Source organism: Vombatus ursinus, unplaced genomic scaffold (assembly GCF_900497805.2).
Source record: "Vombatus ursinus unplaced genomic scaffold, bare-nosed wombat genome assembly UNPS02000546.1, whole genome shotgun sequence".
Classification (NCBI taxonomy): Eukaryota; Metazoa; Chordata; class Mammalia; order Diprotodontia; family Vombatidae; genus Vombatus; species Vombatus ursinus.
The window spans coordinates 922,786-936,684 of NW_020940324.1; the positions used below are offsets into that span (position 1 = coordinate 922,786).

The 13,899-nt window shown below is 47.3% G+C and overlaps 1 protein-coding gene across 1 annotated transcript; it reads left to right on the forward strand.

Annotated features, from left to right (window-relative positions):
- Positions 1-637: 637 nt before the first annotated feature.
- ODF3L2 (outer dense fiber of sperm tails 3 like 2) lies at positions 638-9,636 on the forward strand. The gene is made up of 4 exons (XM_027860590.1): positions 638-767; positions 1,295-1,402; positions 5,929-6,042; positions 9,149-9,636. Exons 1-4 carry the CDS (start codon positions 638-640, stop codon positions 9,634-9,636), a joined length of 840 nt encoding a protein of 279 aa, XP_027716391.1.
- The last annotated feature ends 4,263 nt before the right edge of the window (positions 9,637-13,899 follow it).

A 13,899-nucleotide genomic window follows, 5' to 3' on the forward strand; every position in this document is an offset into this window, starting at 1 on the left:
AAGGGCATTTCCAGCTTCTAAAAAAGTTAAGTTTGGGAGTGGCATTGCACCAAATACTTCCCCGTCGTACGGCAGGGGCATCTAGCAGCTTCTTGGGAAGCTGCAACACCCAGGTCCTTGGGATTTCTGCTCATCCCATCTCTGCTGCCTCCCCCTAAGGCAGGAGCTGCAGCAACACCCAATTCTTCTCTGAAGGACACACCACTTTGCCAGAAACTCAATCCCTGCTCCCTGTTCCCTTGGGATGGGTGAGCTTCCTGCCCTTAGGAAGCCCAGGCTGCCAGGCTGCCAGGATCTGATCCTTCAGCCCCCTCCTCCTCCCCCTCCTCTAGGGAGCAGGCACACTCCTGGGGGACAAGGAGCTCCCTGTGTGGTCCACTCCCTTTGCTAAGAGCAGGTCTGGGGCTGCAGGTGCCGATGGGAAGTGGCACCAGAGGGCGCGTGCAGGGATCAGCTTACTGCCAGTCGCTGCCTGAGTGGGAATCTTGTTCCAGTAGAACCTAGTGCAGGGTGACAGACACGGGCAGGCTTTCGGGGTGGATGGTTGGACATAGCTACAGCCCCCTCCCCTTTCCCAGTGGTCTTGGAGTGCGCCTCCCTCCCTGATTCTCCTCATCCCCAGGGGACTGCCTCTGCCATGGGCACCCTGAGCTGCGGACCCCCTTCTCCCCGTCTGCCTGGTGCTCTTCTAGCCCAACGGGCCACCGTGTGCCAGCTGGGTGAGACGGGCCAGAAGAAGACATCGGGGATCACTACGTGTGAGACTGGTATGTGCCAGCTAGGCCTTCTGGCTGCTTTAGCCCTTCAGCAGACGGGGGAAGGGGAGAGACAATAGAAGAGATCCTGACGGCCAGAATGGGTTGGGCTCCCATGACTGAGTCCCAGAAAATGTCACCATCCCCCTAAACTGACAGTTCCCTTAGGTGGAGGAGGACTTCCCAAACCGTAACTCTCCGAGTGACTGACTGGCTTCTCCTGGGGGTCCTGATGGTGTTGAATGGGGTGGGAGGGTACGAGCATGAAGGATGAAGGGGAAGGGTGATCAGGAAATGTCTGATTCGAAGACTTTCAGAATCCTTTCCATTCCCTTTCACTCCCTCCTTCCCTCCCACCCAAGTTTGACCCAGGAGGACCAAACCAACCGAGGGCCAGCAGAATGGGGGGCCTCCCTGGTGGGTGGGCTATGATAGCTCCCACCTGGGGCTAGGGGCCCAACTGGCCCAGGGGGAGGGCACTCCCCACCTTGCTCGGTGCTTCTTGAATCAAATTGAGGGGCCCATTCATGGGGTTGTAGGTCCGGGTCCCGACCTGTTCTGTCTTCCCTCGACCGTGGGTTATATCAGCCATGACTTCACCAAGAAGGCTAGTCCGGCGTACTCCTTCCTCAGCAGGCCCATCGACGGTAAGGAGGGGGAAAGAGAAGCTATGGGACACAACTGAGGGCAAGAAAGGAGAGGAGAAAGATTTGGGCTGGGGGAAGGGAGAGATAGGAGGAGGGAATTTAAGGATGGGGAGGGACGGTAGGTGTGGGACAGGTGAGCAGAGAGGACTCGGGAAGGAAAGGGACAGGAGGAAAGAAGAGAAAAAACACCAATGAGAGAAGGGAAAAGGCAGGTAAGGAGAGAGGCAGGTTCAGGGAGGAGAGAGGTCAGACGAGGGGAGAGAACAGGGAAGGAAGGAGAGAAGAAAGGGAGGAGGGAAAGGGCTGATAGGAAGAGAGGACGGGTCAAGGGAGGGCCCCCGGGGGGTACAGGAGCCAGGAGGGATGAGGTCTCCTCATTGTCTCAGCTCTCTCTCGTCTCCCTGTGGGCACCAGTGCAGGGCTCTGCCCACTTCTCAGTATGCCTAGGGAGGAAGCCTGGGGATATGGGGATGGGTGGGGCAGACTCAGACCAAGACCCTCCAGGATGTCCACTGAGAGTGGAAGAAGTGGAGAGATTTCTAATGGACTTCCAGTCTGTACAAGGGAAGGACCACCCTCTGCTACATTCTCCTGGACTTTGGAGACCCTAAGGTGTTTTTTTTTTCCTAGAGGAGAGGAATAGGGGAGCCCTGGGCATAGAGGGGAGTAAAAGGAGTTGGCAGCTTGCTTCTTTTCCGAGGGGAGTGGGTAAGAGGCTGGAAGGGGATTAAGGTGGGCCTGGTTATACATGGGCTGGATCTCATTGGCTGTTAGGTCTGCTCTCTTTGTATTGCTCAGATCTGGGGCAGATGTGGCCTTGGGCTCTGGCTGGCCTTCAGGAGTACCTGAATGCCCTGCTGGGCACAGTCACAGGGCTCCAGGGCCACACATCCAACCCACTCCTCCCTTCCCCGGGCCTCTCAGCTCCTGGGCCTGGGCCCAGCCCAATTCCCCTCCTTCCAAGCCCAATGCCCTTTCTCCTCCTTCCCATCTCCTCACCAGGAGTGGGGTGTGCTACTGGCTACCCGATTTTAAGTGTGTATGTGGGTGTGCGTGTATTTCTGTATCTGTATGTACTATTTCTGCATGCATATGGATATAGATATAAATTGGTACATTGTGCATGTATGTGTCTGTGTGGCTCTATGTGTTAATCTATGCATGCGCATGTATGCATTTATTATTTGTGCCAGTGTATGCACAATGCAATTCATGTATCTGCCTCATGCATATTTTCATGCTTCTATCTCTGTGTATCTATACATGTGTGTTATATGTGCATACATGTGTGCAAGTAGGTACATACATTTATTTGTATCTGTGCATACAAATGTGTAATGCATGTATCATGAGTATACATCTGTATGTGTGTTGTATGTACATACATGTGTGAGTGGGCACATGCACACATTTTATATTCGTGTCTGTGTATACACATGTATGATGTATGTATCTGCCTCGTGTGTATTTGCGAGCACATCTACATGTCTGTATCTGCATGTATCTGGCCATACATGCATGTGTGTGAGTGTATACATGCATGTGTCTAGAAAAATCATCATAGAAACTGACTCTCATTGAAACCTTCAGTCTCTCTGGGTCTCAGTTACCTCATCTGTGAAATGGAATCAATCACCCCTGCCCTACCCCAGCCACACATCATGAGCACCTGAAACACAACATAAGTGTGGCCTTTACACGTATGTGTGTGTGTGTGTGTGTGTGTGTGTGTGTGTGTGTGTGCTTTGTCCTTCATGCAAAGGTATGGTTGTCTGGCCATGTGTAAGCCTGTTCAGTGTATCCCATAAGTCTGTCTAGGGACTATGGATCTGGGTGTCTCCTTGGTTGGTGGGCAAATTCTTCTGGTTGGAAACATATGACGTGCGTTCTTACTTCGTATGTGCTTAAACAGAAATCAGATAAACTCTCAGAGCACACCTATTATTACTTCCTGGGCTGGGGGGCCAACGCTACAGAGATGGGTTTACTGTCTCTGTGTGTATGAACGTGTGTACGGGATGCAAGTGAAGGTGCCAACCAACAGAGATCATCCACATAAAGCTCAATGCAGCCCTTAGAGCAACACGCAAATGTTAACTATGAGGTTAATAATAATAACTTCAATATGCATCCTCCTCCTCCTCATCACCCAATCAGTCAACAAGCATTAATTAAGCACCTGTTGTGTGCTGGGCACTATGCTAAGCTCTGAGGACACAAATAAAAAGTGAAATAAATAGTACCTGCCCCCAAGCACCTTACATTCTACTGGGGGATGCAACATTCAAATACATTTATTAGCATTATTATCATCAACATTATTAGCTCTTGTAGATACAGAGATTCAAAGCTTTAAAAAGATTTCCTGGAAGAATCTCTGTGAGATAGGAAATGCCAGCATTTCTCCCCATGTTTCATAAGTGGGGAAACTGAGGCTCAGGGAATGGCTTGCTGTAGGTCACAAAGCTACTAAGGGGAAGGGCCAAGATTGGAACTCAGACCTCCTGCTTGCAAGTTCACAGATCTCTCCCTGAGAGATCTCTCCACTGTCTGTAATATGAAATGGCTCACAGCCCCGCAGAGATGGACAAAGCTCAGGGGGCAAGGTGGAGCAGTGAATGGAGAACTGGACCTGAGTTCAAATCTAGTCTCAGATACCTAGCTGAGTGACCTTGGACACAGGTGCAAATAGACAAGTCCCTTAATCCCTGCATGCCTCAGTTTTATGCCCTGTGAAATGGGGAATGGTGGGGAATACAACATTGTACATAGCTAAGTAAAATGGAGATTTAATTATAACACTTACCTCCCAAGATAAAACAAGACAAATATTTGTAAAGCTCTTTCAAACTTTAAAGTGCTAGATAAATGCTAGCTATTATTATTAATATTATTATTCTCATCTGTCACTTATTATTGTATGACCCTTGACAAGTAACTTGACCCCTCTGAGCCTCAGTTCCCTTCTCTGTAAAATGGGCATAATGACAGATACATTACCTACCCCCACAGGGCCCTTAAGAGAAAAATGCTTTAGAAACTGTGAAACTCTCTAGAAAGAGGGGCTGCTGTTATTGGAGGAGGTCTTAATGTGGAAGACAGAGAAAGACGTCTGGACTGAGGAACAGTTGGACTGGGAAGCCTATGTCAATTCAATTTGATTCAATTTAATAAGGATCTGTTAAATGCCTCCTATGTGCCAGGCACTGTGGGTAGAATACAAAAAATAAATAAATGAATGAACTGATCCCTGCCCTCAGGGAGTTTATAGTCTACTTGGGTCAGGTGGGGAATACAACCTGTACATAGCTAAGAAAAAACAAAGTAATTGGGGTGGGATCGCGATGGGGCAGGGACCAGGAAAGGCCCATACAAGGGAGGGCCCTGGAAGAGAGCCTTGCTTTCCTTCTGAGTTTATCTTCCATGTAGTCTGAATGCATACTTGTCTGGTTATTTGCATGTGGCCTCCCCTGTTAGAATGTAAGCATCTCGAGGGCATCAGCTACTTTTTACCTTTCTTTCTATCTCTGGTTCTTAAGTTCTTCTTCTTCTTTTTTTTTTTTTTTTGTTTTGTGAGGCATCGGAGTTAAGTGACTTGCCCAGGATCACACAGCTAGTAAGTGTCAAGTGTCCACATTTGAACTCAGGTCCTCCTGACTCCAAGGCGGGAGCTCTATCCACTGTGCCTCCTAGCTGCCCCTTAAGTTCTTCTTTCTTAAGGACTCTGCCTTAAACCCAAATCACTCTGGCTCTCACAGATTGGCCAACAATGGCACAGAGTGAATGTAAATAGCAGTTGCTTCTCTTTTGGCCAGAAACCCTGAGGATCATCCCCTCTCGGATTGATTTTTTTTAACTAGGTAAAAGAGGCCATTGTTTGCCTCATTTCTTCCCTGGCTTTAATCACTAAATGGGTGTTGCCTCAGTCAAACAGACCTGGGAAAGACCTGAGCTTAAAAGGCCAAAGTCTCCCACTACATCCTGGGCCATCTCCAGTTGTCCTGATCTGTCTTACTACTGGCCCCAGATGACTCTGGAGGAGAAAATGAGGCTGGTGACTCTGCACAGCCCTCCCTCACTTAAATCCAATGCACTTTCAAGTCATGGTATCACCTTCCTGATGTCATGGTGCTCTTGGACAAGAAGGGACAAAACAAATTCTTAACACAGTGCTTGGCACATTATAAATGTTACTTGACTGACTGAGTGGTTTACTAGGGTTTCTTAGAGGTATGGGTAAAAAAGGTATAGCTTATACAAAGTCAAGGAGGTGGGAGACGAGATTTTTTTATATGGGGGGTAACAAGAAGGCCAAATTGTACGTGGGATGTACAATGGGTAAGGTGATGTAATTAAGAAGACCTTGTATTAGAAAATAAGTTAGAAAAGTCAGGACTGCGATGGACTCAAGGATTCTGGGACAGGGCAAGGGAAAGCAGGGCAAGACAGATAGGGGCTGTTTCGACTAGGAGTTTCCAAGGGGGCTGGTATCTGGGGCTCTGGCCTCTCTCCACATTTCTCTTCAGTGACTCGACGAGATTCCAGCCCTGGGCCCTGCTATTTCGTGCAGCCCAACATCACCCGTTTTGGCCGGATCAGTGCCCCTGCCTACTCCCTGCAGTCCCGCACCAAGCCCAAAGGTGAGTTGCCCAGGGATCTGGCTCCTTGTTTCTCCTAAACACTCTTGCCAAGCCCTGGTGCTTCTTGGTACCCCCCTCCTACACACACACACTTTGCCCAACATGGCTTATAGATCCTCAGAGTGAGAAGGTATTATTGAGGCCATCACCAGATTGGACACCTCCAATCCAGTGATGAGCTCCTTTCAGAGAAGCCTATTTCATTATGGGACCCCTCTGATAATTAGAATGTTCTTCCTTATACTAAGCTGAAATCGACCTCCCTGTAACACCCCTTCCCCCATCTATTTTAGTTTTGTTCTCTAGGGCCATATAGAGCAATTCTACTCCCTCTGCCCTACCTTGACCCTTTGGATATTAGAAGTAAACAATTCTATGTTTTTAGTCTTCTCTCCACTTCTTCAGCTGTTTTTAGTCTTTTTATCATCCTGCTTCCTCCACATCCTAAGCCATCCTAGGATCCTCCATTTGAGGCCAGTAACTAATTCTCTACTAGCAGGATGACAAGATGTCTCCTCATTCTCTTGGAAATGAGCATGGGGTTCCCCCTCCCCACCAGTGAATAAACTCACCAAATACATCCGTGTTTGTTGGGCAGGTCATTGGGCTGGGTTGAGTTAGGGCACAGAGATTGCTAAAATTCTTTTGAGGAACTTAAACTAGAAGAGACATGAGACACCAGTCCAGAAAGGTGCCAAGTGGTGGCAGTGGACCTAGGTGGGAATGAAGAGAGCCTCACAGGTCCTTCTACCAGAGTCAATATCTAAAAATTTCTTGACAGGCTAGAACAATGAGCTAAATCTTCTGAGATGCATTTAATACAAATGCCCATGACTCTGTTGCTTTGTGGCAGCATGTATTCAAAGGTTATCAGCAGCCAAGTGCAAACTCTGGAGGGTCTCCACAAGCTGGAAACATCTCCACATATGGGCCTGGTGACCAACTGTATATCCATCACCCCAGAACCAGCTTAACCAAACTTGGAGTGGCTTATCACCAAATTCACCACAGGGTGGTGAATTTGTTGTCAGCTACCACAACTTTCCAAGTTGTAGTTATGTGGTGGTCTGCATTGGAGGAGGGTGAATCCATAGGGATGAAATCACAGAACCTTGAACTAATGAAGCAGATGTTGTCTTACACTTGGGTTAAAAAAATCAGCATTGAGATGGGAAAGCCATGACCAGTTGATAATTAGTGCAGGAGAAGAGCTGGAGAGATTGAGCTCAAAATGAGTCAGTGGTGTGACATGATAATTAAACAAGCTTCCGGGCATCGTGTCCAGACTGAAGGAGGTGATGGTCTTACTGGACCTTGGTCTGGCCAGATCACCTGTGGAATACCATTTTTGGGTGCCATAATTTATGAGTGACATTGACAATCAGAAGAAATTGACCAGTTATGTTGAGGGGAAAGAGGACTGAAAACTCATCCATATGAATGATGGTGATGTTCAGCCTAGAGAATAGACTGAGGAAAGGGACATATGGTAGCTTGTTTTCAAGGATATGGAGAGGGAGGGTCATGGGGAAGAGGGATCAGACTGAAGGTGCTTGACCCCAGAGGAAAAACATAGGATCAGCTGGTGGAAGTTTTATGAAGACATATCAAAAAACACGCAAGGAAAAATTTCTAACAATCAGTGCTACCCTCAAATGGAATGGGCTGCTGTGGAAGGTTGTGGCCAGGCTTTTCCAGAAGTGTATAACCGTTTCTACGTGGCGGCAGAGCTGGGGTTCACACCTTTTGTCATATCCTTGAATCTGATGGACCCCTTTTCAGAATCGGGTTGTTAACTAATGGAAGGAAAGGCTAATTTTCAGTTAAAGGTGAGGGAAAATTAAGATGTCACTTTTTTCCCCATCCATGTTCTTGATACCAATTTAAGAAACTTTGAAGAAGAGGGTGGCTAGGTGGGGCAGTGAATAGAGCACCAGCCCTGGAGTCAGAAGGACCTGAGCTCAAATCCAGCTTACTGGCTGCGTGACCCTGGCAAGTCACTTAACTGGGACTGCCTAAAAAACAAAACAAAACAAAACAAACAAACAAATCCACAAATCTTTGATGGAGAGGGAATCCTGTTCAAGACCAAACTCAGCTAAATGTCCTCTGAGGTCCTTTCTAACCTTGAGATTCTGAGATGCTGTGATATGGTCAGGTTGTCATTCAATTCAACAAATATGTATTGAGTGTCTACTCTGGGTGGGATCCTTGCGCTTAGAGCTGGGAGTGCCAGTATTTCATCTCTGTCTGCCTCAGTTTCCTCAACTGTAAAATAGGTATAATATCATCTACCTCACAGGATTGTTGTGAGGATCAAACGTTTTACATATGTAAAGCACTATGAAAACCTAGTGTTATATGTGTTGTTATTATTCTTCTTATTATTATACCAAAATGAAAAAGGACAATGACCCCACCTTCCAGGAACCATAATACGAGGGAAGTAATGACAGATACTAAGGACAGATTCACATAAAAAGTCCTAAGAATATTTGAAGAAGGAAGTGATACTTTTCCCTGGATGATTGCAGAGAAGATCCTGAAAGAAAGGAAGGATGTCAACTGATGGAGAAGGAAAGGGAAAAGAATGTCCATTCTAGGCAGGGGGTCCAGTGTGCACAAATACATGAAGGAGGGAAAGAATGGGACAAGGTGGAGGGACAGCAAAACCCCGTTTGGCAGGAATGGGATCACAGACCTAGAGCTGGGAGGGCCTTAGAAGTCAAATCTAACGCCTTCATTTTACAGATGAGGAAACCGAGGCACAGAGAGGTTAAGCAACTTGCCAAGGGGCACAAAGCTAGTAAATGTTTGAGGCAGGACTCGAAGTTAAATCTTCCTGTCCCCAAATGTAGCACTTTATCCATTACCCCAATACTATCTCTTTAGCAGAGAATGCAGGAATGAGAGAAGTAGAGAATAAGGCTGGGAATGTTGGTTGGACCCAGGTTGTGAAAGGCTTTAAATGTCAAGATAAAGGTTAGAATTTTATCTTAAATCCAGCAGGAGCTTGAACTGATAAACTGAAGGTTTATCATCAGGGGAGTGACATAGTTATTATGGGTGACACTTATGGGTGACTCTAGATGCTTGTATTCCACAGATCTGGAGGTGACACCTGGCCCTGGTGCCTACAGCCCGGAGAAGGTGCCCCCCATCAACCAGCCAAGACCTCCTGCTTATAGCCTGGGCTTACGCACCCCCTGCTGCCGCCTGGTGGACTCCGTCCCAGCCCCCAACAGCTATACCCTGCCTTCTCTGTGGGGCTCCCAAATCTTTACCAAGCCTTGCAGCCCTAGCTACTCAGTGTCAGGTCGAACAGCCCAGGCCCGCTTCACTGAGGATCCATCTCAGCTCCCTGGGCCAGGCCAGTATGAGTGCCCAGACCCAGATACCTATAGGCAGCGCCGGGGGCCTGCCTATTCCATGCTGGGCCGCCCTTGTGCTCCTCGCCCCCTCTTTCAGACACCAGGTCCTGGTGCCCACAACCCTGAGCAGGTCACAGTGCACTGGACCCGGGCGCCTGCTTACTCTCTGGGTATTCGCCACTCCAAATTTATTACCCCTCTTGTCACAAACAGCACAGCCTGAGCATCCTCTCATGTCTACCTCCCTCTCTCTGTGGAATCATGGCCTATATCCCTGGGACTGAATCCCTAGGGTTCAGGTAGAGGGAGCAGGGAACTGGGGACTCCCCTTTTGAGAGAGAGGGAGAGAGGGTGAGAGAGAGAGGGAGAGAGAGGGAGAGAGAGAGAGAGAGAGAGAGAGAGAGAGAGAGAGAGAGAGAGAGCTGGATGCCTGGGGTTTGGTTCCCTTATCTCTTCTTGTTTCTTTACTTTGCCTCAGTTTTTCCATCCTGCGAGATATATGTGGGATGCAGACAGTATATCTGCTTCCTCCTTCCCCCAGGGGCTGGTGAGGATAGAAGGTGGCCATGACCCTCAGTTTCTCTATCTGTAGCAGGAGAGGGTTGGACAGATGATCTCTAAGGTCCCTTCCAGCTCTGTGACCTGAGACCTATGGCTGGAGAGGATTTAGAGACCACCAGGGAGAGTCTTGGAGGCCCAGGGCAGGGTGGGGTGGTGGGATCCTCTCGTCCATGGATTCCTTCCCTTCCTGAACCAAAGTGCCTCACCTTGAATTTGCCTATCCCTGGTAGGGGTAGGGGAGATCCTCACTTAGGAGAAAGATGTTCAAAAGCCAAATTCTCTTTGGAAGGAGCGAACCCAAGGCCCTGCCTGGAAGAGCGCCCAAGAACCCTTAGTGCCTTACGACTAACCCCTAAACCTCTTCTTCATCCAGAAACCTAGAATCAGATTCTAGGTTTCAGCAATGATGACTCTATCCTCATCCCCTGGGCCATTGATGTCCTTCCCTCTCTCCCCAAGAGGCCTGTTCTAGAATTCCACTTCCCTAGAGATCAGCCACCACTCCGCACCTGGTTCTCAGATCTGCCCCCTTTCCCCCGACTTTGGTCTCCTCCCCACTCACTGTCTCACATCCACCTCCAGGAGCTGGGGAGTGGGCATACATGGCTCTGGCCCTTTCAGCTCTGCTCCATTTCCCTAGGACTTCTCTCTCCTCCAAGGCTGTGGGTTCTGGTGACCTCTGAGGGAGGCCCCAGCCCCAGACAGTCAATATCCAGCCAGTAACTCCCACCCTCACCTCCAGTCAACACATTCACAGGTGCAAAGAACATGGTGTAAAAAATGAAACTGTTAATAAACTGGTACCTGGAGGAGGTTAAGTAGTAGTTGCACTGCCCAGGGGTGGTCAGGAGCTCTGCACAGCACTTCATGCCTGGCACAAAGGCTGTTTGTAGCTCTTTGGTGGAGAATACAATGGGTGCAGAACATCTAATTCAGGAATGCTCTGGGGAAGTTGGATTGATGAGAATTAAGTCTATTAGGTGTTTGTTCATTCATTCTCTTCCTCATTCATGCCTTCCTTCTTCACCCTATTCCCCCAGTCCTGGGGCTTCCCAGATCCCATCTAGGATGGTTGGGTAGTGAGACCTGCCACCACAGGGGATGTCTTACCTCTTGCCTTTCTCCTTCACTCAGGTGACTGAGACCCAAGGAAGGCAACGCACCTCCCTGAGCTCCCCTAGCCACTTTGTGGCAGAGTCTGTGCTAGAATAAAGTATTTCTGGGTTCTTTTCTGCTGCCTCCACATCCAGAAGTCCCTCTCTATGGCTGGTCCAACCTCCTCGTGGGGCACACTGCCTGCCCCTTCCCTTCCAATAAATCACCTACTTAGGCTGAAATGTAGGGACAGTCTGAGATGGTTACAGCAATTGAGGAGGTGACAACCTCCTTGGGTATAAGTGACAACAGCTGGTCTCTTTTGCTTTGAGCAATGACAGAGGGACATATGGACTAGAGGAACAGTTAAACAAAAGAGAGAGACAGACCAGAGTGAATGAAAAACTAAAGGGAAATAGAAACTAGAAGGACAATCTAGAAGAGAGATTCTTACATTTTTTTGTTTCATAGATCCCTTTGGAAGTCTGTTGAAATCTATGGACCTTTTTTCAGAATAATGTTTTTAAATGCATAAAATACATAGAATTGCAAAAGAAACCAATTATGTTGAAAAATAGTTACCGAAATATTTTTTAAAAATAAGTTCATGGACTTGAAACATTTTTTAAAATAAGTGTATATTAAGAACCCTAAGACTAGAAAAAAATACATAGGTGACGATCTTAAGAGAATAGTGGAAAGAGAGGAAGAGGAATATACTAGGGGGAGGAAAGAAAGGATGTACAAACGAGGAGAAGGAAGTGGGGGAGCAGCTGACACTTGAACTGGTCGAAGGAGGGAAGAATACACAAAGATGGGTATAGAAATACATTTCACTCAACAAGAAAATAAGAAGGAAAGGGAAGAAGAGAAAGGGGCAATTAGAGGGTAGGTTTGTTAAGAGATGGATTAGTCCTAAGCAAAATGAACTCAGTTACTAAAGATGTACTAAAATATTTACAGCCCTTTTTTGAGGCTGAAAAAGAATAGGAATCTGAGGGTGTGCCCATAAATTGAGGAACAGCTGAAAAAGTTATGATGGAGGGGCAGCTAGGTGGCACAGTGGGTACAGCACCAGCCCTGGAGTCAGGAAGACCTGAGTTCAAATCTGGCCCCAGACATTTGACACTCACTAGTTGTGTGACACTGGGCAAGTCACTTAACCCCATTGCCTAGCAAAAAAACAAACAAATAACAACAACAACAACAACAAAAAAGTTATGGTGGAATACTATTAGGCTCTAAGAAATTATGAAGGTCATGGCTTCAGAGAAACTTGGACAGATGCAGAATGAAGTGAACAAAACCAAGAGAATGACTTATATAATGACAGCAATACTGTAAAGCCAAATGACTTTGAAAAAATTAGGAATTCTGATTGGTGTAATAACCAATCACAATTCCAGAGGACTAATTATGAAGCAATCTACTCACCTCCTGATAGAGAGGTGAGGGGCTCAGAGTGTAGAATGAGACATATTGTTATTATTACTGTTATTATTATTATTTTGTACATGGTCAATGTAGAAATTTATTTTGCTTTACTATACCATTTATAACAATGGTTTTGTTTTTCTTTCATTCTTAATTGGGGTGATAAGTCAGATTTTTGCTGATTGAAAAACATAATTAAAAAATTGATATGTTGAAAGAGACAGACAGAGGTATCTACAGATGGATCAGAGAGACATACAGGTCAGAGAAACAGATGGGCCAGAGGGACAGATGGGCATGTAGCTAGGCAAAGGATCTGGGGGGATGGATAAGGGAGGGGCAGGAAGCTAAAAAAGGCTGACTGAGAATAGGCAGAGTAATGAAGAGACCCTCAGGGAGAAATAGCAAGATATTGTAGAACTCTGTTTTAAACCAGCTCTTCAGTGGCCTCTGATATATCAATGTGAGGAGGGGGATTGCAAGGGGTAAGACATGGAGTCAGGTGAGTAAACTATAGTCCAGATGAAGGGAGGGAGTTCCCCAAGTTGATACAGTGATCTTGACAGATCCAGGACTAGAACCCATCTCCTGACTCCTAATCTGGTATTCCCATTCCTTTTCTTTGTCCCTCTTCCTTCTGCCCTTTAGAAGATATTAGATGGTCAGAACGGAAAGGGACCATAGAGGTCATTGTTCCCAATTCCAGATGAGGAAAAGGGGGCCCAAGGAGAGGAGGGATGGATAGGATCTTCCCAAGCTACAGAGTGAGTCAGGGCAGAGCCTGGACGAAGACCCAAGTCTGCTGGTTTCTAGTCCCACACTCTGCCTACTGCCCTATACTGAGTACTTACTGTGTGACCAGTCCTATGCTAGGTTCCACTGGGGACACAAAGAATCTCTGTCTATAATAGATTTATACTCTAACAAGTCCCATTACTTAAAATCAGTTCTGGGATCTGCTGCCCCTCCAAACAACAAAACCTGTAGCCCTGACAGAGGCTCTCTGCCCTGGGCAGTATGGGGTCCTGGAACACTTATAAATCCCACAGGTCCAAAGACAAGAACTGCATGAAGTTAGGTCTCTTCAGGCACCCAACTTGAGGACGTAGTCGCCAAACAGATGCTTGAGCCTCAGCAGCTGCCCCCACTTTGGACAGTGTTGAAAACCTGCCTTAGGCTCAGAAGGTTGACGCTGTCCCTGGTCCTGCCCAGAGTAGCTCTGTAAAGGCGAGATGTGCTGTCCCCAAATTGTCTGGTCCACTTAGTCCAAGGCTCAGGAGAAGGCAGTTAAAGTCTCCAGCCGTGGATCCATAAGGGGAGGACTCAGAAGATGGACCCTCTAGAAATGCCTCCTTTACTCAGGGAATCTAGCACCCTTTGGAAGGTGTAGTAGCCT

Excerpts from the sequence above, each read along its gene's own strand:
- ODF3L2 (XM_027860590.1), top strand. The coding sequence starts at position 638 with ATGGGCACCCTGAGCTGCGGACCCCCTTCTCCCCGTCTGCCTGGTGCT. Across the intron at positions 768-1,294 it reads GATCACTACGTGTGAGACTG|GTCCGGGTCCCGACCTGTTC; the intron begins GTATGTGCCAGC and ends ATGGGGTTGTAG. Across the intron at positions 1,403-5,928 it reads CCTCAGCAGGCCCATCGACG|TGACTCGACGAGATTCCAGC; the intron begins GTAAGGAGGGGG and ends ATTTCTCTTCAG.